The 25,872-nt window shown below is 38.4% G+C and overlaps 2 protein-coding genes and 1 long non-coding RNA gene across 14 annotated transcripts in view; 1 reads left to right on the plus strand and 2 right to left on the minus strand.

The window, feature by feature from the left end:
- The window catches only part of rfx2 (regulatory factor X, 2 (influences HLA class II expression)), a 68,320-nt gene extending 63,054 nt beyond the window's left edge, over window positions 1-5,266 (minus strand). For 5 of the 8 annotated variants that reach the window (XM_062028350.1, XM_062028349.1, XM_062028344.1 and 2 more), the window contains exon 1: window positions 5,053-5,266. The gene's annotated coding sequence lies outside the window, so the exon portion shown is untranslated. Of the gene's footprint in view, window positions 1-4,740; window positions 4,954-5,052 lie in introns of those variants that run through there. The other 3 variants (XM_062028347.1, XM_062028348.1, XM_062028352.1) reach the window with 2 other exon arrangements.
- Window positions 5,267-6,693: 1,427 nt separating this feature from the next.
- The window catches only part of LOC133635296 (uncharacterized), a 62,458-nt gene continuing 43,279 nt past the window's right edge, over window positions 6,694-25,872 (minus strand). Inside the window, exon 3 of the long non-coding RNA XR_009822042.1 lies at window positions 6,694-6,772. This is a non-coding gene — a long non-coding RNA (uncharacterized LOC133635296). The remainder of the gene's footprint in view (window positions 6,773-25,872) is intronic.
- acsbg2 (acyl-CoA synthetase bubblegum family member 2) overlaps window positions 9,372-25,872 on the plus strand; it is a 56,638-nt gene continuing 40,137 nt past the window's right edge. Inside the window, exons 1-2 of one of the 5 annotated variants that reach the window (XM_062028355.1) lie at window positions 9,372-9,659; window positions 12,502-12,588. In XM_062028355.1, coding sequence (XP_061884339.1) covers window positions 12,543-12,588 — 46 coding nt within the window. In that variant the 5' untranslated portion in view covers window positions 9,372-9,659; window positions 12,502-12,542. Of the gene's footprint in view, window positions 9,660-9,689; window positions 9,833-12,501; window positions 12,589-25,872 lie in introns of those variants that run through there. The other 4 variants (XM_062028353.1, XM_062028354.1, XM_062028358.1 and 1 more) reach the window with 4 other exon arrangements.

The following is a 25,872-nucleotide window of genomic DNA, read 5'->3' on the forward strand; positions in this document are numbered from 1 at the left end:
AAACGAAATATTCTGTAACAACAGTGTAAACATTTCAACAAAAGTGAAAGTATTGCTTATTTGCTAAAATGTGCAAAAATAAAGATAAACATCCAATACAAAAAAGTGCCAATCTAAATATTCTGGAGCACTGTAAACATTAAGTATTGCTTTTAAAATGTGCAAAATAAACATCCAGTCCAACACAGTACACAATAACCAATTCTACTCATTCCAGTGAGTGACTAACAGTTGTAATGAAGAAAGGTTAGCATGTCTACATGCTCTGGGGTGAGGCGGCTTCTTTTCTTGTTTACAATATTCCCAGCAGCTGAAATAGGCACTCAGAAGGGGTCGATGTGGCTGGAACTGAGAGGTAATTAGCCTTCACCTCAAGCCAGGACTGCGAGTGAGTTGAGCTGCAGTTTAAGTTTCTAGGTCAACGGGCTCATAGTGATGTTACTAGTAGTTGACTGGGAGGTGTTTATTATCATTTGGGGAGAGTCCGCTGCCTGACGCTCACCTGCTAAACACCTATCTGCTCGACGCTGAAGCGCTGACTACATGCGCTCTGAATACGCACTGCGGATTGGCTGTTAACGCTCTGAATACGCACTGCTGATTGGCTGTTAGTTTACCAATCAGATGGTTGTGTGGGTGGGACAATGCTGGGTGCTGAGACAGAAGCAGAAGGAGCAAAGCAGCTTGTTAAGACTTTAGCTTTATCTTAGAAACTCGTTCGGTACACCCCCGTACCGAACCGAAAGCCCTGTACCGAAACGGTTCAATACAAAACACGTACCGTTACACCCCTAGCAGATACAAATGACACATTCATGTTTTTGTGTAATGATGACAACGTATGCTCACGCGGACGATTTTTCAAATGTTCGTTCATAGCCGTTGTGCTGCTATGATAGGCCATTTCCGCTCGACACAGAGTGCATACAACAACATTATTAGGCCGTGTATTGAAATACTCCCACACTTTTGACGACTTTTGGTGAGCTTTTTCCCCCTCGCTCGCACCGTCTGCTTTGCGCTCCGCCATGACGGTAGTGTGACGTAAATATGCGACGCGTCGACGCACAAAAACGGCGTTGACGTATTTACGTAACCGATGACGTCGACTGTGTCGACGCGTCGTTTCAGCCTTACATACTACATCCATTCATTTTCTACCGCTTGTCCCGTTCGGGGGTGCTGGAGCCTATCTCAGCTAGATTCAGGCGGAAGGCGGGGTACACCCTGGACAAGTCGCCACCTCATCACAGGGCCAACACATAGCATATGTAAAAAAATAAAAATAAACCACATGATGTTAGTGCACCAGTCGAGGAAAAAGATCAAACTACCGTATTTTCCGCACTATAAGGCGCACCTAAAAACCTCCAATTTTCTCTAAAGCTGACAGTGCGCCTTATTATCCGGTGCGCCTTATATATGGACCAATATTGAGCCACAACAGGTCTCGCAACTACGGTAACTACGCCGACTTCATTTTCCCCCATAGAAGAGCTTCTTCTTCTACGGGGGAAAATGAACTCGGCGGCTGCTTACCGTAGTTGCAAGACTTAAACTTTATGTAAAGACCCAAAAATGGCTCCTAGTAAGAGACACGCTTATGACGCAGAGTTTAAACTCAAGGCAATCAGTCACGCAGTAGAACACGGGAATAGAGCAGCAGTGAGAGAATTTAACATTAATGAATCAATGGTGCGGAAGTGGAGGAAGCAACATGATGACCTGCGCCACGTAAAGAAGACTAGACATTAGTTTCCGAGGGAACAAAGCGAGATGGCTACAGTTGGAGGACAAACTCGAACAGTGAGTTGTTGAACAGAGAGCAGCAAGTAAAAGTGTCAGTACAATCACTATTTGTTTTGTTGACATTCCCTTTAGCGCAGCTTCATCTAATGGACGCATAACATAACCCCAGCCTCTACTGTAGCGTCTATTCTATGCGCCTTATAACGCGGTGCGCCTTATATATGAACACAATTTTAAAATAGCCCCTTCATTGAAGGTGCGCCTTATAATCCGGTGCGCCTTATAGTGCGGAAAATACGGTACATAAATAACATCCTGTAATTTGATTTTGATATTTTTTTATCTTGATAGATTGAAAATTAACTCCAATGAGTTGACTGATGAACATTATCACATAATTTATTCAGAAAATATAAATAACGACAAACAAAGATAAAATACTATTAACTGCAACATGTAAGTGTAAAAAAACAACGACATTAGGATTTGTACATTTGTACTTGTTCTATTTTTAAACAAAGAAAACAATCTGAAGTTGTCTTTATTTAATAAACCACATGATGTTAGTGCACCAGTCGAGGAAAATGATCAAACTACCGTATTTTCCGCACCATAAGGTGCACCTAAAAACCTCAAATTCATCTCAAATGCTGACAGTGCGCCTTATAATCCGGTGCGCCTTATATATGGACCAATATTGAGCCACAACGGGCCTCGCAACTACGGTAACTACGCCGACTTCATTTTCCCCCATAGAAGAGCTTCTTCTTCTACGGGGGAAAATGAACTTGGCGGCTGCTTACCGTAGTTGCGAGACCTAAACTTTATGTAAAGACCCAAAAATGGCTCCAATTAAGAGACACGCTTACGACGCAGAGTTTAAACTCAAGGCGATCAGTCACGCAGTAGAACACGGGAATAGAGCAGCAGCGAGAGAATTTAACATTAATGAATCAATGGTGCGGAAGTGGAGGAAGCAACATGATGACCTGCGCCACGTAAAGAAGACTAGACATTAGTTTCCGAGGGAACAAAGCGAGATGGCTACAGTTGGAGGACAAACTCGAACAGTGAGTTGTTGAACAGAGAGCAGCAAGTAAAAGTGTCAGTACAATCACTATTTGTTTTGTTGACATTCCCTTTAGCGCAGCTTCATCTAATGGACGCATAACATAACCCCAGCCTCTACTGTAGCGTCTATTCTATGCGCCTTATAACGCGGTGCGCCTTATATATGAACACAATTTTAAAATAGCCCCTTCATTGAAGGTGCGCCTTATAATCCGGTGCGCCTTATAGTGCGGAAAATACGGTACATAAATAACATCCTGTAATTTGATTTTGATATTTTTTTATCTTGATAGATTGAAAATTAACTCCAATGAGTTGACTGATGAACATTATCACATAATTTATTCAGAAAATATAAATAACGACAAACAAAGATAAAATACTATTAACTGCAACATGTAAGTGTAAAACAAACAACGACATTAGGATTTGTACATTTGTACTTGTTCTATTTTTAAACAAAGAAAACAATCTGAAGTTGTCTTTATTTAATAAACCACATGATGTTAGTGCACCAGTCGAGGAAAATGATCAAACTACCGTATTTTCCGCACCATAAGGCGCACCTAAAAACCTCAAATTTATCTCAAATGCTGACAGTGCGCCTTATAATCCGGTGCGCCTTATATATGGACCAATATTGAGCCACAACAGGCCTCGCAACTACGGTAACTACGCCGACTTCATTTTCCCCCATAGAAGAGCTTCTTCTTCTACGGGGGAAAATGAACTCGGCGGCTGCTTACCGTAGTTGCGAGACCTAAACTTTATGTAAAGACCCAAAAATGGCTCCTATTAAGAGACACGCTTACGACGCAGAGTTTAAACTCAAGGCGATCAGTCACGCAGTAGAACACGGGAATAGAGCAGCAGCGAGACAATTTAACATTAACGAATCAATGGTGCGGAAGTGGAGGAAGCAACATGATGACCTGCGCCAAGTAAAGAAGACTAGACAAAGAGTTTCCGAGGGAACAAAGCGAGATGGCTACAGTTGGAGGACAAACTCGAACAGTGAGTTGTTGAACAGAGAGCAGCAAGTAGAAGTGTCAGTACAATCACTATTTGTTTTGTTGACATTCCCTTTAGCGCAGCTCCATCTAACAGATGCATAACGTAACCCCAGCCTCTACTGTAGCGTCTATTCTATGCGCCTTAGAACGCGGTGCGCCTCATAAATGAACAAAATTTTAAAATAGCCCATTCATTGAAGATGCGCCTTATAATCCAGTGCGCCTTATAGTGCGGAAAATACGGTACATAAATAACATCCTGTAATTTGATTTTGATATTTTTTTATCTTGATAGATCGAAAATTAACACCAATGAGTTGACTGATGAACATTATCACATAATTTATTCAGAAAATATAAATAACGACAAACAAAGATAAAATACTATTAACCGCAACATGTAAGTGTAAAAAAAACAACGACATTATGATTTGTACATTTGTACTTGTTCTATTTTTAAACAAAGAAAACAATCTGAAGTTGTCTTTATTTTTAAGTTATCGTGCCGGCCCACTTGGGAGTAGATTTAAAATGAGTTTAACGCCCCTGATCTAGCTCATCACTCTTGTATCACCCCGATACCAACACTGCCCTCGTGTCGATGTTCGGATCGACCCGCCCACCGCCACTGACTGTCTTTTCTCACATATCTGCTTAGCCTTAGCGTGGGGTCGAAGTAATGCGGAAGTAAACACAGCTCTTCTCAAGTGATACACAACAAAGTTCGACTTGAGGTGGACTGTTGAGTGGAGCCGAGCTAAGGCTAGCTCGCTTTGCTACCACCTGCTTAAGAACCACTTACAGCTCAAGTTGGTCGAACAGGACATGGCTGCCGATAACAAAACCACGCCATACAAACACGCACACACATATAAACATACACATATACATACAAGACGATGCTTACCACGTTAGCCACGAAGCTAAAAGTGTTAAGTTAGCAGCGCTTGAAATATTCCACACAACACAGCAACAAGTGGGAAGTCATGTCGAAAACAATCCTGGCGAGAACAAGCAGCAAGAGAGTTGAAAAGGACAATTTTGCAAAGATGACATTGGCTTTAAAGGCGTACGCATCAGCTAACCGGTACATGGAAACAGCGTCTGAACTCGGTTAAGTTCTGCTCTGAGGGGGAAATAGCCCCGATGGAGTTAACATGGCGTCCATGTCATCATCACACTCTTGTCCGAGAACTGCTTTGTAAAGAATTTTAGTCACCTTAGTTTGGAGGAAAGTTGTGCCTGTGTCTTATCACTCTCCCCGTCACCTCCAGATGCTGCTGCTGCTGCGGTTGCTGAGTGTTGCTCCCCGTTGGTAAGTAACTGTCTCCACGGCTACAGTCACTATGGCGCGACGGGGTCTCAAGGCAACTGTTGCTACCCAGGAGTGACTACGTCAGGGTCCGCTCGACGCTGGGGGCGGGGTTAAAATGACAAGCCCCGCCTATGTCCGTTTAAAAACTCCCGTTTTTAACCAGCTGGGAGGCGGTCTTTACCAGGGAAGGAGTGGATAATGATTGACTTCTCATTGGTTGGTTGGGCAATCAATCATCCTCACTGACCATTTTCAACACGTTTTACAGGCACCCATTACCGTCGTTTTTTCATTGTTATTAAAAAAAATCATGAAACATATACATTAAATATGTTCCAATGTCCATTTCTCTGATGATGCAATTGTTGATGACTGAAGTGTTGATACCAACAAAACCTAACCCCCCCACCCCCTCCATATCCCATACCCCGGATTGTAAATAATGTAAATAATTCAATGTATATACTCTTGTGGTGGATATTCACACACAGGACACTTATTAATTATTACGGTTATAATTCACTGCGTTCTAGCCCATGTTTACTTGCATAGGTGCATAGGTGCTTTTACTTTGAAGTGTTGAGACACACCTCTGTGGTGCTGACGTAATTACCTGTGCGACAGGTTAGTGGTTGTGGTTGTTCTCTCTGAAAATAAACGGAGTGTCACTTGGCTCTCCAAAGAGGAATAAATCTCCGTCGTTTCTCTGCCTACACTCCTACACTCTGATGATTATCTTGTGTGATGACTGTATTATGATAATAGTATATATCTGTATCATGAATCAATTTAAGTGGACCCCGACTTAAACAAGTTGAAAAACTTATTCGGGTGTTACCATTTAGTGGTCAATTGTACGGAATATGTACTTCACTGTGCAATCTACTAATAAAAGTTTCAATCGATCAAAAAAATGGCATTATTGTCGAATATTGATAACATGTTCAATTTGAGATAGGGCCGGACTAGACTGCTTCGATACATAGTAGTGAAAAGTGAAATCAGTAAAATTAACAAAAATATGCAATATTGAAAAATAAATGATAACATAAAGGTCGTCTAAAATGTTTGGTTTGTTTATAATATTAACTTGTTTCTGTTAGTAAATTATACCGATAAAAAGAAGTGGCTTTTGTTTTTTCAAAATGTGTTCAAAAAACATGAACCCCGAAAAATTATTACATTTTACACATTTTCAAGTTTCATTATCCATTTCAACTGTTGTCTGCCATTATCCTGAGTTGACAACTTGACACTGCCATACATATATTTACATAATCATTGCGAGTGTGCCGGTCAATCAAGAGAATAAACCCCAAAACTCCAACAATAAATAACTGTATGGAGAAAATGTAGATGCACTAGTTTGGTGGCATAATAAATGCACTTTTAACATTTACGCCTATAATATCATGTGATATGTTTATAATATATATAATATAATATAGGTTTTTACATATAGAATTTGACCTTCCCCCCGCAAAAAAGCATAAACAAACAGGAGAAATAAGAAATCAACATTTATTTAAAAAATATTAAAAGTTCGACTCCATCATTTTTTTAATGTTTCATTATTCTCCTGCACTTCAGAAGTTAACCACAGAGAGGCAGCATGTATCCACGGCTGTAAAACAAAAGCAAAAAGACTATTAAATAGATGATGTACACTGAAATATTGTGCAGGATTTTAACAAAAATAACAATTCGATAGAGCACAACATTCTCCAGAACGAAAGAACTACAAACTCTGGCTTGAGTTGCTTTATTCAAATAAGATCCTTCTTTGGAAAACAAGCCTGGTTAGACTGAAAGCTCTCACACAATCTTGCAACCTGGCAATTAATTAATTTAAGCATACAATATCAACCTTCCATTCAGATTACAGTTAGTTTATAAATGTAAACAGCAATATTTTGATATTATATTTGTCCTAACCCCTTCCACAATTAATTTTAAACCACGCCATTGAATCTTGTAAAGATTCCCCACATTATTATTGTATCATATGAGAGTCAATAAGTATTTAAAGTAAAATGTAGTCGAGTGTGCAATACTTTTTTAAGATCAATAAGCCCCAGTAACTGCAAGTTGAAAAAGACAGCTGGGGTCAAAGTTCAAACCAATAGGTACATGTGAACATTGTTTTTTTAATCAACTAAGATGTTGACAATATTCAGAAAAGGTACACAGTACATACATTAGCGCTCACTGTTTTGCCAATCTTAGTCTTAATTTAAAGGAGCACTTTTCTGAATAATAATTGTATTTCATAGTTTACCCGTTCTTGGACTGCATTTAAGGAAACAGTTACCTGCTTGATCCTGTTTTAATTCGTATTTGTATTAATACCAGTTTGGTTCTAACCCAGGGGTGTCCAAACTTTTTCAATTGATGGCCACACACTGAAAAAAAGAAACCATGCAGGGGCCATTTTGATATATTTCATTTTCCAATATAATATAATATAATAAAATATAAATATAATATATATATATATATATATATATATAAATATATATATATATATATATACACACACACACATATACATACATCTATGCATATACATATATACACACATGCATACACATACATATATGCATATACATACATATGCATATATACACATATATAGATATATATATATACACACACACACACATAAACATACATACATATATATATATACACACATATATAAACACACATACTGTATATATATACATATTTATATATACACAATACACACATTTTACACATACATACATATATATATACACACACACACTTATATATACATATACACATATATATATACATACTCATAAACATGTTAAAATAAGTCATCATTTATTTGTATTATGTTTTTTTGTGTGTGTGTGTTATGCCCTTTTTGTCAAAGAAAACGTTTTTTTTATATGGCAAACTCACAAAATATGCAATATTTTTAACAAAATATATTTAAAAGAGGAATATTTGTAATTAATTATTGACCTATTCAAAGGTCCAATTACTCCACAACAACATTGATTTTGATTTTTTTTTTTTTTTTGAGTAATGAGAGTTTTAAAGAAAAAAAAAATGTCTGCATGGCAGCCTTGTGTTATTAAAATCAACGTTGCAACTTGTTCTTGTTACATTTCACCTGTTTGCTCTTTTTTTCCACTTTTTAAAAGTGTTTTTTAAGTATTTGTAGTATGTGTCGCAAGCCGTTGAAAATATAGCCGCAAACCTCAAATAAAGTAAACTTAAAGTTAAAGTACCAATGATTGTCACACACACACTAAGTGTGGTGAAATGTGTCCTCTGCATTTGACCCATCACCTTGTTCACCCCCTGTAAGGTGAGGGGAGCAGTGGGCAGCAGCGGTGGCCACGCCCGGGAATCATTTTTGGTGATTTAACCCCCAATTCCAACCCTTGATGCTGAGTGCCAAGCAGGGAGGTAACGGGTCCCATTTTTATAGTCTTTGGTATGACTCGGCCGGGTTTTGAACTCACAACCTACCGATCTCAGGGCGGCCACACTCTAACCACTAGGCCACTTAAAATGGCTCCCGGATTATATTTTGGACACTGTTGTTCGAGGCAATCCCATGTAAAAACAGGCCCAGTAGCTACTATACTAATACATTTTTTATTTGGACGTTTAACATCTTTAAATGACTTTGTGACTTTTGCCCTTGATTTGTTGATTATTAATATAACAAGAAAAAACACAAATATTTTGTGAAATAACAAAATATTTGTATCAACCCGCCTATTTCTGAAAAATATAACAATTCAATGCAAAATACATAAGACAAAGTAACAACATCCATCCATCCATTTTCTACCGTTTGTCCCTTTCGGAGTCGCAGGGGTTGCTGGAGCCTATCTCAGCTGCTAATATAAATAAGTGAATACAATTTTTTGATTGATTGAAACTTTTATTAGTAGATTGCACAGTACAGTACATATTCCGTACAATTGACCACTAAATGGTAACACCCGAATAAGTTTTTCAACTTGTTTAAGTCGGGGTCCACGTAATCTAAAAATACTATTGTCTCCCATTTAAATCATTATCCATTTCCATGTCCAATTACTTAATTACTAGAGTTGTTAATTTAAAACAACACTAAAATCTGAACATCTCGCAGTAAAACTTAACAGGAAATAAAAATCGATACCACCCGGCGTCGATACCTGGATCGATCCGCCGCACCTGTTAAACAAAATAATATCTTCACAAAAAAGCTTACATGCCCTACACATTAATATTTCAACTAAATGACGACTTTCAGTCAGTATTTTTAAATCATTTTTGGTGTCAGAAATGTCCAAATAATTGTCAAGATTAAAGCTCAAAGGCAACAGCAACTCTTTGATAGGCGTCATGAAGGCATAAAGACATAAAACAGGTTTGAATAAAGACACGTTCCCGGCGAGCATTAAAGCATTTCCACTTCATAACGCAAACGTGAAGCCACAAATAGCGTCGTCGACTCTCTGGCCCTTGACCACTTTCAGGTATGTTTCTTTGTTTTATATTTTGCTCATGGAATACTTTAAATGTGCAGTATTTTTCTTCCTACTTATTCCACGTGGTGAAGTTTAAGTGTAGCTAAGGTTATCGTTAGCATTGGATCACGACAATTAACCGTCCTAAACAGATGTTCCATCTTTGAATACACCCCAAATAAGTAAGCATACGTTTTACATGAACGCCTAGCTGGCTCAAATTAATTTATTATCAAACGAATAAATAGCAAAAAAAAAAAAAAGATGAATAATGTACAAATGCTAGATGTTGAATGTGTACTATTTACATGGCTTTGTCCACCGGTCTAAACATGGAAGAGAATGCAAGCCGGATGTTTTTCATTTTGCGGACTTGCATATTTAACATCTATTGTGCATTTACAGTACGTGTGTTTGACGGGGAAGTACAGTGTGTGGAAATGCAGTGCGTGTTTTGATTGATTGAGACTTGTATTATAGGTTGCACTGTGAAGTACATATTCCGTACAATTGACCACTAAATGGTAACACCCGAACAAGTTTTTCCAACTTGTTTAAGTCGGGGTCCACTTAAATTGATTCATGATACAGATATATACTATCATCATAATACAGTCATCACACAAGATGATCACATTAAATTATTGACATTATTTACAATCCGGGGTGTGGAGGGGAGTTAGGTTTGGTTGTTATCATCAGTCATCAACAATTGTGAACAGACAAATTGATATTGGAACAGTGTAGGTCTGACTTGGTAGGATATGTACAGCAAGTAGTGGACATAGAGATAGAGAGACAGTCATCAACAATTGTGAACAGAGAAATTGATATTGGAACAGTGTAGGTCTGACTTGGTAGGATATGTACAGCAAGTAGTGGACATAGAGATAGAGAGAGGGAGAGAGAGATCAGAAGGCATAAGATAAACTATCTGCATTTGATTGTTTACATTTTATTATTAACAATCCGGGGAGGGTGTTAGTTTAGGGTTGTAGCTGCCTGGATGTGTACTTTTATTGTGGTTTTGAAGGAGGATAGAGATACCCTTTCTTTTATACCTGTTGGGAGCGCATTCCACATTGATGTGGCATAGAAAGAGAATGAGTTAAGACCTTTGTTAGATCGGAATCTGGGTTTAACGTGGTTAGTGGAGCTCCCCCTGGTGTTGTGGTTATGGCGGTCATTTACGTTAAGGAAGTAGTTTGACATGTACTTCGGTATCAGGGAGGTGTAGCGGATTTTATAGACTAGGCTCAGTGAAAGTTGTTTTACTCTGTCCTCCACCCTGAGCCAGCCCACTTTGGAGAAGTGGGTAGGAGTGAGGTGGGATCTGGGGTGGAGGTCTAGAAGTAATCTGACTAGCTTGTCCTGGGATGTTTGGAGTTTAGATTTGAGGGTTATGGAGGAAATAGCAAGCAGCTTTATTACAACCTAAAAAGAAGCACAGCAGGCAACCCAGCACGTGTGTACAACTGTCTTCTTTATATGTCATTATTACTGCTGGCAAATGGCTATTATTTAAAAATCAGATTAAGTTAAAGTTAAATTCCCAACGATAGTCACACACACACTAGGTGTGGTGAAATGAGTCTGCATTTGACCCATCACCTTGTTCACCCCCTGGAAGGTGAGGGGAGCAGTGGGCAGCAGCGGTGCCGCGCCCGGGAATCTTTTTTGGTGATTTAACCCCCAATTCCAAACCTTGATGCTGAGTGCCAAGCAGGGAGGTAATGGGTCCCATTTTTATAGTCTTTGGTAGGACTCGGCCGGGGTTTGAACTCACAACCTACCAATCTCAGGGCGGACACTCTAACCACTAGACCACTGAGTAGGTAGTAGGTAGATTAATTACAGTTTTAAAATTATTTTAATCATGATTAATCACAAGTTATTAATTGCTTGCATAATTTAAATTAACTTAAAGAGCCCAATATTTGGACACAAATGTAATTTTCATAGTCGGAATTAGAGATGTCCGATAAGGCTTTTTTGCCGATATCCGATATTCCAATATTGTCCAACTCTTAATTACAGATTCCGATATCAACCAATACCGACATATACAGTCGTGGAATTAACACATTATTATGCCTAATTTTGTTGTGATGCCCCTCTGGATGCATTAAAGGCCTACTGAAACCCACTACTACCGACCACGCAGTCTGATAGTTTATATATCAATGATGAAATCTTAACATTGCAACACATGCCAATACGGCCGGGTTAACTTATAAAGTGCAATTTTAAATTTCCCGCCACACTTCCGGTTAAAAACGTTTTATTATGCTGACGTATGCGTGTGACGTCACGAGGGCAAGGGAAGTATTCGGAGCCCGTAGAAAAAGCTCTGTTTTCATTTCATAATTCCACAGTATTCTGGACATCTGTGTTGGTGAATCTTTTGCAATTTGTTTAATGAACAATGGAGGCTGCAAAGAAGAACGTTGTAGGTGGGATCGATCGGTGTATTAGCGGCTAAGTACAATACTTACAGCAACACAACAAGGACTACTTACTTAGCAGACGCCTAGCCGATGCTAGCCGCCAAACCCACGGATGAAGTCCTTCGTCGCGCCGTCGATCGCTGGAACGCAGGTGAGCACGGCTGTTGATGGGAAGATGAGGGCTGGCTGGCGTAGGCGGAGCGCTAATGTTTTTATCAGAGCTCTGTGAGGTCCGGTTGCTAAGTTGCTAAATTAGCCTTAGCGTCGTTAGCAACAGCATTGTTAAGCTTTACCAGGCTGAGAATTTTTAACCGTGTAGTTACATGTACATGGTTTAATAGTATTGTTGATCTTCTGTCTATCCTTCCAGTCAGGGATTTATTTTGTTTCTATCTGCATTTGAGACAGATGCTATCACGTTAGCTCATGCTAAGGAGCTTCGTCGATGATGGGTGAAGTCCTTCGTCGCGCCGTCGATCGCTGGAACGCAGGTGAGCACGGCTGTTGATGTAACCGTGTAGTTACATGTACATGGTTTAATGGTATTGTTGATCTTCTGTCTATCCTTCCAGTCAGGGGTTTATTTCTTTTGTTTCTATCTGCATTTGAGAACGATGCTATCACGTTAGCTCAGTAGCTAAGTGTGTCACCGATGTATTGTCGTGGAGATAAAAGTCACTTTGAATGTCCATTTCGCGTGCTCGACTCTCATTTTCAAGAGGATATAGTATCCGAGGTGGTTTAAAATACAAATCCGTGATCCACAATAGAAAAAGGAGAGAGTGTGGAATCCAATGAGCCAGCTTGTAACTAAGTTACGGTCAGAGCGAAAAAAGATACGTCCTGCACTGCCTCTAGTTCTTCACTCTAACGTTCCTCATCCACGAATCTTTCATCCTCGCTCAAATTAACGGGGTAATCGTCGCTTTGTCGCTCCGAATCTCTCTCGCTCCATTGTAAACAAAGGAAAATTGTGAGGAATATTACCTCCTGTGACATCACGCTACTTCCAGGACAGGCAAGGCTTTTTTTATCAGCGAGCAAAAGTTGCGAACTTTATCGTCGATTTTCTCTACTAAATCCTTTCAGCAAAAATATGGCAATATCGCGAAATGATCAAGTATGACACATAGAATGGATCTGCTATTCCCGTTTAAATAAAAAAAAATCATTTCAGTAGGCCTTTAAACAATGTAACAAGGTTTTCCAAAATAAATCAACTGAAGTTATGGAAAAAAATGCCAACATGGCACTGCCATATTTATTATTGAAGTCACAAAGTGCTTTTTTTTTTTTAACATGCCTCAAAACAGCAGCTTGGAATTTGGGACATGCTCTCCCTGAGAGAGCATGAGGAGGTTGAGGTGGGCGGGGTTGAGTTGGGGGGGCGGGGGGTAGGGGGTAGCGGGGGGTGTATATTGTAGCGTCCCGGAAGAGTTAGTGCTGCAAGGGGTTCTGGGTATTTGTTCTGTTGTGTTTATGTTGTGTCACTGTGCGGATGTTCTCCCAAAATGTGTTTGTCATTCTTGTTTGGTGTGGGTTCACAGTGTGGCGCATATTTGTAACAGTGTTAAAGGCCTACTGAAACCCACTACTACCGACCACGCAGTCTGATAGTTTATATATCAATGATGAAATCTTAACATTGCAACACATGCCAATACGGCCGGGTTAACTTATGAAGTGACATTTAAAACTTCCCGGGAAATATCCGGCTGAAATGTCGCGGTATGATGACGTATGCGCGTGACGAAGTCAGAGTAACGGAAGTTTTGGTACCCGTAGAATCCTATACAAAAAGCTCTGTTTTCATTTCATAATTCCACAGTATTCTGGACCTCTTTTGCAATTTGTTTAATGAACAATGAAGGCTGCAAAGAAGACAGTTGTAGGTGGGATCGGTGTATTAGCAGCGGACTACAGCAACACAACCAGGAGGACTTTGTTGGAGCGCTAGCCGCGCTAGCCGCCGACCTCACCTTGACTTCCTACGTCTCCGGGCCGCCAAACGCATCGGGTGAAGTCCTTCTGCCGATCGCTGGAACGCAGGTGAGCACGGGTGTTGATGAGTAGATGAGGGCTGGCTGGCGTAGGTGGAGAGCTATTGTTTTTAGCATAGCTCTGTGAGGTCCCGTTGCTAAGTTAGCTTCAATGGCGTCGTTAGCACAGCATTGTTAACCTTCGCCAGCCTGGAAAGCATTAACCGTGTATTTACATGTCCACGGTTTAATAGTATTGTTGGTTTTCTATCTATCCTTCCAGTCAGGGGTTTATTTTTTTGTTTCTATATGCAGTTAAAGCACGATGCTATCACGTTAGCTCGTAGCTAAAGCATTTCGCCGATGTATTGTCGTGGAGATAAAAGGCACTGAATGTCCATTTCGCGTTCTCGACTCTCATTTTCAAGAGGATATAGTATCGGAGGTGGTTTAAAATACAAATCTGTGATCCACAATAAAAAAAGAAGAGTGTGCAATCCAATGAGCCAGCTTGTACCTAAGTTACGGTCAGAGCGAAAAAAGATACGTCCATCACTGCCTCTCAAGTCGTTCACTGTAACGTTCCTCATCTACGAATCTTTCATCCTCGCTCAAATTAATGGGGTAATCATCACTTTCTCGGTCCGAATCTCTCTCGCTCCATTGTAAACAATGGGGAATTGTGAGGAATACTAGCTCCTGTGACGTCACGCTACTTCCGGTACGGGCAAGGCTTTTTTTTATCAGCGAGCAAAAGTTGCGAACTTTATCGTCGATTTTCTCTACTAAATCCTTTCAGCAAAAATATGGCAATATCGCGAAATGATCAAGTATGACACATAGAATGGATCTGCTATTCCCGTTTAAATTAAAAAAAATCATTTCAGTAGGCCTTTAAAGTTGTTTATACGGCCACCCTCCGTGTGACCTGTATGGCAGTTGACCAAATATGCCTTGCATTCACTAGTCTGTGTGAAGAGCTGTAGATATCCTGTGATTGGGCCGGCACGCAAAGGCAGTACCTTTAAGGCACACCCCCAATATTGTTGTCTGGGTGGAAATCGTGAGAAATTCGGGAGCATGGATGCCCCGGGAGATTTTCGGGCGGGGCACTGAAATTCGTGAGTCTCCCGGGAAAATCGGGAGGGTTGGCAAGTATGGCTGGGAGACGCAACTGTGTCAAAGTTTTTTGGTGACGAACCCCAAGATGCAGAGATGGCGGCAGGCTTGGTACAAGAAAACATTATTTAATGTCCAAAAGTAAAAATTAAGAAAAGACACAAACCAGGAACGCCAAACTGGAAAACGGGAAACAGGATCCAGCAAACAGGAGCTAGGAACAAAAAGACTGAAAGCAGTCCACGGCATACAGGAACAGAGACAAGTAACAGGTAGGAGCTACAAGTCTTAATGACAATAATCCAGCCGTGACTGGAGGGCAGGGCAGGTTTAAATAGCAGCTGGCTGACTGACACCAGGTGTGGCCAGGTACCAATCGGCCACAGCTGAGGGGAAAAAGCACTCAGGGAGACAATCAGGAAATAACCAAAAATAAGAGTGCTGACAGGAACTAAAGACAGGAAACTAAGACAAACGCAGAGGAAAACTAAAACTTGATCAAACTGTCAGGGACAACCCTGACAAACTGCTCTGTACTTCTCCCTCTGTACCACTCCGTACAGCAGCGTTTTAAAAATTCATACATTTTACTTTTTGAAACCAATACCGATAATTTGTGATATATCATTTTAAAACATTTATCGGCCGATAATATCGGCAGTCCGATAATATCAGACATCTCTAGTCAGAATGTCATACAGGAAGATGCTTTTAGAGCTGCAATCTAAAGAAAAGAGTGCATTTTGACATTTCATACACATAATCTAATTAGGCTATATTAAATATTGTAAATTGACAGTAAGGGACTATTTTGATTATTTCATGCTTAGGTCTATATCAGGGGTGTCAAACTCATTTTAGATCGGGGGCCACATGGAAAAAAATCTACTCACAAGTGGGCCGGACTGGTAAAATCAAGGCACGATAACTTAAAAATAAAGACAACTTCAGATTGTTTTCTTTGTTTAAAAATAGAACAAGCACATTCTGAAATTGTACAAATCATAATGTTGTTGGGTTTTTTTTACACTTACATGTTGCGGTTAATAGTATTCTCTATTTATTTGTCGTTATTTAGATTTTCTGAATAAATTATGTGATAATGTTCATCAGTCAATTCATTGGTGTTAATTGTCAATCAATCAAGATAACAAAATATATCAACATCAAATTACAGGATGTTATTTATGTAGTTTGATCATTTTCCTCGACTGATGTACTAATATGTGGTTTATTTTGTACGTATGTAGCATCATCTACAAAGAATTGCTATTGCGACATCCAGTGGCCACATTTAAAACAGCTGTTTCTTTCAAGAATTTCAGGTTCATTTTTATACTTAGTAAACTCATCCCGCGGGCCGGATAAAACCTGTTTGCGGGCCTGATCCGGCCCTCGGGCTGTACGTTTGACACCCCTATATATATATATATATATATATATACACATATACATACATACATATATACATACATACATATATACACACACACACATTGCAGCCTCCTGCGATAACATCTATCACAATATATTATTTGATATGTAAATGATGATAAACATTTCAAAACAGGTTACAAAGGGTCCCAATTTAGCTGCTGACAAATGCGGTAACATATTGCATCATTTCCAGTTGTATTATTTTGTCAAAACTATTATTCTACTTATTAATTTACTATGGATAGCTTGTTACTTTATCTTGTACCATGGTTATATCTATACTTCTGTTAAAATGTGACCTTTATTCTTCTGTTTGGATACTTGACATCCGTTTTGAGTGATACTAGAAATTTGGTTACAATCCAATACGAAGTAGTTACAGGGGCAGTATCGGTCATGCCAATGCTGATGCTGAGCATTGAACAATTAAATTTTTTAGATCACAATTACAATCAGACAAACACAGGATGGCAATGTAACAATTTCAATTCCATCCATCCATCTATTTTCCACCGCTTTCGGGGTCGCGGGCGGTGCTGGAGCCTATCTCAGCTGCATTCGGGCGGAAGGCCTTTACACCCTGCACAAGTCGCCACCTCATCACAGGGCCAACACAGATAGACAGACAACATTCACACTCACATTCACACACTAGGGCCAATTTAGTGTTGCCAATCCACCTATCCCCAGGTGCATGTCTTTGGAGGTGGGAGGAAGCCGGTGTACCCGGAGGGAACCCACACAGTCACGGGGAGAACATGCAAACTCCACACATTTAGTATGTAAATGATGATAAAAAATATTTCCAAACAGGTTACAAAGGGTCCCAATTTAGCTGCTGATATATGCAGTAACATATTGCATCATTTCCAGTTGCATTATTTTGTCAAAACTATTACTCTACTTATTAATTTACTATTAACAGCTGGTTACTTTATGTTGTAACATGGTTCTATCTACACCTAAAACGTAACCTTTATTCTTCTGTTTGGATACTTGACATCCGTTTTGAGTATTACTAGAAAGTTAGTAACGATCCAATACGAAGTAGTTACAGGGGTAGTATCGGTCATGCCAATGCTGATGCTGATCATTGAACAATTACATTTTTTAGATCACAATTACAATCAGACAATAAACACAGGATGGCAATGTAACAATTTCAATTCCATCCATCCATCTATTTTCCACCGCTTGTCCCTTTCGGGGTGGCGGGGGGTGCTGGAGCCTATCTCAGCTGCATTTGTGCGGAAGGCGGGGTACATCCTGAATAAGTCGCCACCTCATCACAGGGCCAACACAGATAGACAAGACAACATTCACACTCACATTCATTCACTAGGGCCAATTTAGTGTTGCCAATCAACCTATCCCCAGGTGCATGTTTTTGGAGGTGGGAGGAAGCCGGAGTACCCGAAGGGGACCCCAATTTCAGTTCAATATTTTAATTATTTTCTACTATTGGCTCTGATATAAATCCTTTGATATTTGCCCTTAAAGTTCTCCTGTGTCTAGGGACTTTTTTTTTAGTTTGTAAATGAACAAAAACCACAAAAGTCTTTTTGATAATTAAAAATATACTTGGCATCGTTACTGTCAATATTTGTATCGATCTGCCCACCTTTTTTTACATTCAAGAAGTCTAGCTGGCAGTTAGCTTATCCTTCTACGGTGTGTTGTGTAGTGTGTTTAGTTGTATTTGCCACAATGGAGGTCATCAATCAATCAATCAATGTTTATTTATATAGCCCTAAATCACAAGTGTCTCAAAGGGCTGTACAAGCCACAACGACATCCTTGGTACAGAGCCCACATACGGGCAAGGAAAAACTCACCCCAGTGGGACGTCGGTGAATGACTATGAGAAACCTTGGAGAGGACCGCATATGTGGGTAACCCCCGCCCCTCTAGGGGAGACCGAAAGCAACGGATGTCGAGTGGGTCTGACATAACATTGTGAAAGTCCAGTCCACAGTGGATCCAACACATCAGCGGGAGTCCAGTCCACAGCGGGGCCAACAGGAAACCATCCCGAGCGGAGACGGGTCAGCAGCGCAGAGATGTCCCCAACCGATGCACAGGCTAGTGGTCCACCCGGGGTCCCGACTCTGGACAGCCAGCACTTCATCCATGGCCACCGGACCTATCCAACTCCCCCTCGCAAGGGACAGGGGAGAAGAGGAGAGAAGAAAAGAAACGGCAGATCAACTGGTCTAAAAAAGGGGGGGGTCTATTTAAAGGCTAGATTATACAAATGAGTTTTAAGATGGGACTTAAATGCTTCTACTGAGGTAGCATCTCTAACTGTTACCGGGAGGGCATTCCAGAGTACTGGAGCCCGAATAGAAAACGCTCTATAGCCCGCAGACTTTTTTTTGGCTCTGGGAATCACTAATAAGCCGGAGTTCTTTGAACGCAGATTTCTTGTCGGGACATATGGTACAATACAATCGGCGAGATAGGCTGGACCTAAACCGTGTAATATTTTATACGTAAGTAGTAAAACCTTAAAGTCGCATCTTAAGTGCACAGGAAGCCAGTGCAAGTGAGCCAGTATAGGCGTAATATGATCAAACTTTCTTGTTTTTGTCAAAAGCCTTGCAGCCGCATTTTGTACCAACTGTAATCTTTTAATGCTAGACATAGGGAGGCCCGAAAATAATACGTTACAGTAATCGAGACGAGACGTAACGAACGCATGAATAATGATCTCAGCGTCGCTAGTGGACAAGATGGAACGAATTTTAGCGATATTACGGAGATGAAAGAAGGCCGTTTTAGTAACACTCTTAATGTGTGACTCAAACGAGAGAGTTGGGTCGAAGATAATACCCAGATTCTTTACCGAGTCTCCTTGTTTAATTGTTTGGTTGTCAAATGTTAAGGTGGTATTATTAAATAGATGTTGGTGTCTAGCAGGACCGATAATCAGCATTTCCGTTTTCTTAGCGTTGAGTTGCAAAAAGTTAGCGGACATCCATTGTTTAATTTCATTAAGACACGCCTCCAGCTGACTACAGTCCGGCGTGTTGGTCAGCTTTAGGGGCATGTAGAGTTGAGTGTCATCAGCATAACAGTGAAAGCTAACACCGTACTTGCGTATGATGTCACCCAGCGGCAGCATGTAAATACTAAAGAGTGCAGGGCCAAGAACCGAACCCTGGGGAACTCCGCACGTTACCTTGACATAGTCCGAGGTCACATTGTTATGGGAGACGCACTGCATCCTGTCAGTAAGATAAGAGTTAAACCAAGACAAGGCTAAGTCTGACATACCAATACGTGTTTTGATACGCTCTAATAAAATATTATGATCGCCGGTATCGAAAGCGGCGCTAAGATCAAGAAGCAGCAACATAGATGACGCATCAGAATCCATCGTTAGCAATAGATCATTAGTCATTTTTGCGAGGGCTGTCTCCGTAGAGTGATTTGCCCTGAAACCGGATTGAAAAGGTTCACAGAGATTGTTAGTCACTAAGTGTTCATTTAGCTGCTGTGCGACAATTTTTTCGAGAATTTTGGAAATAAACGGAAGGTGGGAGACCGGTCGGTAGTTTACCATGAGGTCAGGATCGAGGTTAGGTCTTTTGAGCAGAGGATGAATAACCGCTTTTTTGAATGCTAGGGGAACAGTGCCGGAGGAAAGTGATAAGTTTATAATATTTAACACTGATGGTCCTAATAATACAAACAGTTCCTTGATAAGTTTCCCAGGAAGTGGGTCAAGTAAACATGTTGTTTGTTTTATCCCACTTACACGCTGTAATAATTCCTCTGTTATTTCATCAAAAATAGAGAGACTATTTTGGAGGGTAGTGTCCGTCGTATATACAGTCGTATTTGTGTTAATAGAACCCAGTTGTAGCTGGGATGCGTTGTCTTTAATCTCCTTTCTAATGAGTTCAATTTTCTTATTAAAGAAATTCATAAAATCATCTGCCGAGTGAGTGAGGTGAGCATTTCTGACTTAGAAATGGCTTTGCACTGTGGGGGGTAAAAGTTATCTTTCAGCAAGAATGCTACATTGTGTTGAGGATGCATTTGTTCGCTTGTTGCAGTCAAATTTGCAGACACATTGTGTCATCAACTTGCATTATCACAATAAAACGATAATATTAAAAACAATCTTCGATCCAATAATTACACCAAGATGATCAACACAACTGATCGATGTTTGACAAGCCATACAAATGACTATTTTGAGTTAATTAATTTGTGCTTTTTGGAATTAGCCTTATGAATTAAACCTGTGAGCATGTATCTCACACTCAATCGCTATAGGACGCTCCCAAGGCCTTTTGTAGTTGAGGTCGGAGCCAGTTCTGCAGTGTTTTTTTCCCCCACATTATACTTATATATGTATATGATAATACTATTAATAGATTTTTCAAAAGTGCTACAGAGTAAAAACATAAAAGCATTAAAACAAGATAGTAAAAAACAATACTAGAAATTAGCTATATTTATATATAAAAGGCAGATTTTTTAGCCCTTTTTTAAAAGCATCCACCAAGACGGGGAGTGGCAGCTTCAAAAGCTCTGTCCCCCTTTCAAAATACATTTTGGTACCAGTACCAAAATATTGGTATTGGGACAACCCTAATATGTGTATATAGACTTAGACAAACTTTATTGATCCACAAGGGAACTTGTTCCACACAGTAGCTCAGATACAAAGGATGGAAAGGGTAAGGATGGAAAGGATAATGCAGGTATAAAGTACACAACAATTTTACCATAGTAGCAATATAAAATATAACATCTATGTAATATTTACATATTACATATACAGTATATAATATAAACTGATATATTATATTATTATATTATATTTTTATATAATTTATACATCCATCTTCTACCGCTTGTCCTTTTCGGATTCGCGGGGGGTGCTGGAGCCTATCTCAGCTTCATTTGGGCGGAAGGCAGGGTACACCCTGGACATCTATACAATATATAACAAATCCCAATTACCATGTACAATATTACAGTATATGTAACAGCTGCAGCAACAGCAACAAAAGGGCAGCATAAAATAGACAGGCAGTTATCATGTCACACACTAGTGATAGTTAGAGCGATGTGGAACTTTAGATAAAACTGAGGTAATTAGCTAATATTGCAGCGACAAACTTTCTTATCATCGGCGCACATCAAGTTTAAAAAAAGAATCTAAAGCAAAACATGAATGTGACAATGGCGCTGCCTGCATAAATGCTCCTTAAAAAGGGTTGCCAAATGTCCCTTGAAAAATAAATCATCCCATCCCGTATTTAGAAACAAAAGTATGTGTTCTGTATTGAGCTGTCAAGGGACACACTTTATCCTGTATTTTTATTAAGTGGAACATTTTTTTCATGTTTTTGCGGGTTTTTGGTCCTGTAAAAGAAAAAGGTCAATGGTGACGTCACACGGCAGTTTCGCCTCAGTCGCCAACACGCACCGAGCAGGCATCTTGTCAGTGCAGCAGATAACTAAAGTAAGTGTATAAAAGTGAAAACAGAAGTATTATGCTGTCTATAGCTGCAATAAGCACAACATTTATGTGAGCGTGTTTGTTTCGTTACTGAGCGCAGTTGGTCCGAAGTCTAACACACGTCGCCATTCAATAAGGATATTTCAAATCCAGTTTGCACCCTTCAGTAGGAGAAGAGGGTATGTACATTGAATTGATTCTGTTGTAAGTTAAGCAGGACAGACTCCTGTTAAAGAAATATGTTTATTTTCGTTAGTTAAGCAGTAAATATTTCTATTTACGACAAAAAACACTTAATTGTTACTGTACTTACTGTCACCAAGTTTTGAGCAAATCAATGACTTGCAGTTCAGTAAAACATTTAGAAAACGTTCCTGTATGACATTCTGACTACAAAATTGCATTTGTATCCAAATATTAGGGTATTTTAAAGAAAATGTTATTCATGCAAGAAAATAACCTGTGATTAATCCTGATTAATCACATAAATAGTGTGATTAATCTGATTAAAAAAAGAAATCACTTGACAGCCCTAAAATATATATATAGTATTGACGCTATACTGTGTAATTTGTCATATATATATGGCACGACCGCTCTACCACCTGAGCCACACCATCCCATTCACATATATACATACATATATATGTGTATATATATATTATATATGTATATATGTAAATATATATGTTATAAATTCCCTTTGTCAGAAGATTAAGAGAAAGTTCCCTACTTAATATGATAATTGTTGAATATAATTGACTATATTGTTGGCGTGGCGAAGTTGGTAGAGTGGCTGTGCCAGCAATCGGAGTGTTGCTGGTTACTGGGGTTCAATTCCCACCTTCTACCTTCCTAGTCACGTCCGTTGTGTCCTTGGGCAAGACACTTCACCCTTTGCCTCTGATGGCTGCTGGTTAGCGCCTTGCATGGCAGCTCCCGCCATCAGTGTGTGAATGTGTGTGTGAATGGGTAAATGTGGAAATACTGTCAAAGCGCTTTGAGTACCTTGAAGGTAGAAAAGCGCTATACAAGTATAACCCATTTATCATTTATCATTTGACGTAAACAAGCTATTATTGTAGTCATGCACCTTTAAGTTACGTCTGTTTTGAGTCAGGCAGTTTACCGGGCAGCTATGTTTACTTTTCCGGGGTCCTTCGGGCAATGTGTTGAACAGTGTGTATGTGAGAGTGTGCTTAGCTGCTGCTGCTACAAAGCAATATATAAAGAAGTTAAAAAGTAAAACGGTGTCCTTATTCCTTAACCGGAGTACGCTCACGGGTGAAGAGTCCCAGCACAACAACAACATCAGTTTAAACATATAGTTCTTTAATAATATATATATATATATACATTGATATATGTATGTATATATATATATATATATATATATATATATATATATATATATATATATATATATATATACATATATATATATATATATATATATATATATATATATATATATATATATATATATATATTAGGGCTGCAACAACTAATCGATTAAATCGATTACCAAAATAGTTGGCGATTAATTTAGTCATCGATTCGTTTCAACTATGTTATGCGCATGCGCGGAGGCTTTTTTTTGTTGTTGTTGTTATTTTTTTGTTGTTGTTTTTTTTTGTTTTATAAACCTTTATTTATAAACTGCAACATTTACAAACAGCTGAGAAACAATAATCAAAATAAGTACAAAAACAGTACAAAACAGCGCCAGGGCGGCGCTGAGGCTACGTCTCATGAGGTGGTGTAAGCTAGCCAATGATGTGGTCATGTGCAGCTCACGTGACGACGGCGTCTCCTTTGCTGGAAACATTCGAAAAATGGCGCAGGAAAACACTACCGATAGTTTAGCGGAGAAACATCTTGAGGTTATTGCTTCAATGGAGAAAAGTGTAACACCTAAGTCGTCAAAAGTGTGGGAACACTTCACTTTAAAGATTTCAAAGAAGACCGTTTCCTGCAAAATGGCACGGAAGTACAACATTGCTTCAGGAGCACCTGAAGAAGAAAAATGTTGGAGCCATGGATGAAGGGAAGAACTCACAGAAGAACTCGTAACTTTTTAAGTCCATAGTGGCAACAGGCATTCATGAGTTCAGCTTTTTTGTGAGTAACTTTAACGTTATGCCTTTGTTGCAACGCGGGGCTGATAATGTGTCTCCGGCACATTTGACTCCGTTTTGAGAGCGAAAACGCACGGTTACCAATTTCAAAATAAACGTAACGGACAGAAATATCTCAGGTTGGTTTCATAATGGATCAATGTAGCCGGGCTGATAAAGCTATATAAATATATTTAGATTTGAGTGATGCTTTAGTATAACTAAACGTTATGAAGGTGCTGGAATATTTCATGCTATTATTCAGAGGCAGCCTAAAATTAATCCTTTATTATTCACAACAGAAACGTGTACAATATCTGATTCAGTTCTGATGAGTTACATTTCTGTGTTATTATTGGTGTATGCTGCATCCCCAATGTCCAGAACATGGTGCCAGTATGCTGGGTTTTTTCAATAAAATACTGGAAAGGCTAGAAATATAGTTTTGTCTCTTTTATCCGACTATTAATCGATTAATCGAAGTAATAATCGACAGATTAATCGATTATCAAATTAATCGTTAGTTGCAGCCCTAATTATATATATATATATATATATATATATATATATATATATATATATATATATATATATATATATATATATATATATATATATATATATATATATATATGTATGTATACACATGTATATATATGTGTGTGTGTGTATATATATATATATATATATATATATATACACACATATACATACACATATACACACACACACATATATATACATGTGTATACACACACATATATATACATGTGTATACATACATACATACATACATACATACATACATACATACATACATACATACATACATACATACATACATACATACATACATATATATATATATATATATATATATATATATATATATATATATTAGGGCTGCAACAACTAATCGATTACATCGATTAAAATCGATTATAAAAATAGTTGCCGATTAATTTAGTCATCTATTCGTTGGATCTATGCTATGCGCAGAGGCAATTTTTTTAATTTTAATTTTTTAAATTTTTTTAGAAACATTTATTTATAAACTGCAACATGTACAAACAGCTGAGAAACAATCATCTAAATAAGTATGGTGCCAGTATGCTGTTTTTTTTCTCAATAAAATACTGGAAAGGATACAAATGTAGTTTGTCTCTTTTATCCGATTATTAATTCGAAGTAATAATCGACAGATTAATCGATTATCAAATTAATCGTTAGTTGCAGCCCTAATATATAAATATATATATTGTGTGGTGCTATATATAAATATATATATGTATGTATATATATATATGTATATATATATATATATATATATGTATATATATATATATATATGTACATATATATATATATATATATATATATATGTATGTATATATATATATATGTATATATATATGTATATATATATATATGTATATATATATATATATATATATATATATGTATATATATATGTATATATATATATGTATATATATATGTATATATATATATGTATATATATATATATATATATATATATATATATATATATATATATATATATATATATATATATATATATATATATATATATATATATATATATATATATATATATATATGTATATATATGTATATATATGT

The sequence above is a fragment of the Entelurus aequoreus genome, linkage group LG19 (genome assembly GCF_033978785.1).
Source record: "Entelurus aequoreus isolate RoL-2023_Sb linkage group LG19, RoL_Eaeq_v1.1, whole genome shotgun sequence".
NCBI classification, from domain to species: Eukaryota; Metazoa; Chordata; class Actinopteri; order Syngnathiformes; family Syngnathidae; genus Entelurus; species Entelurus aequoreus.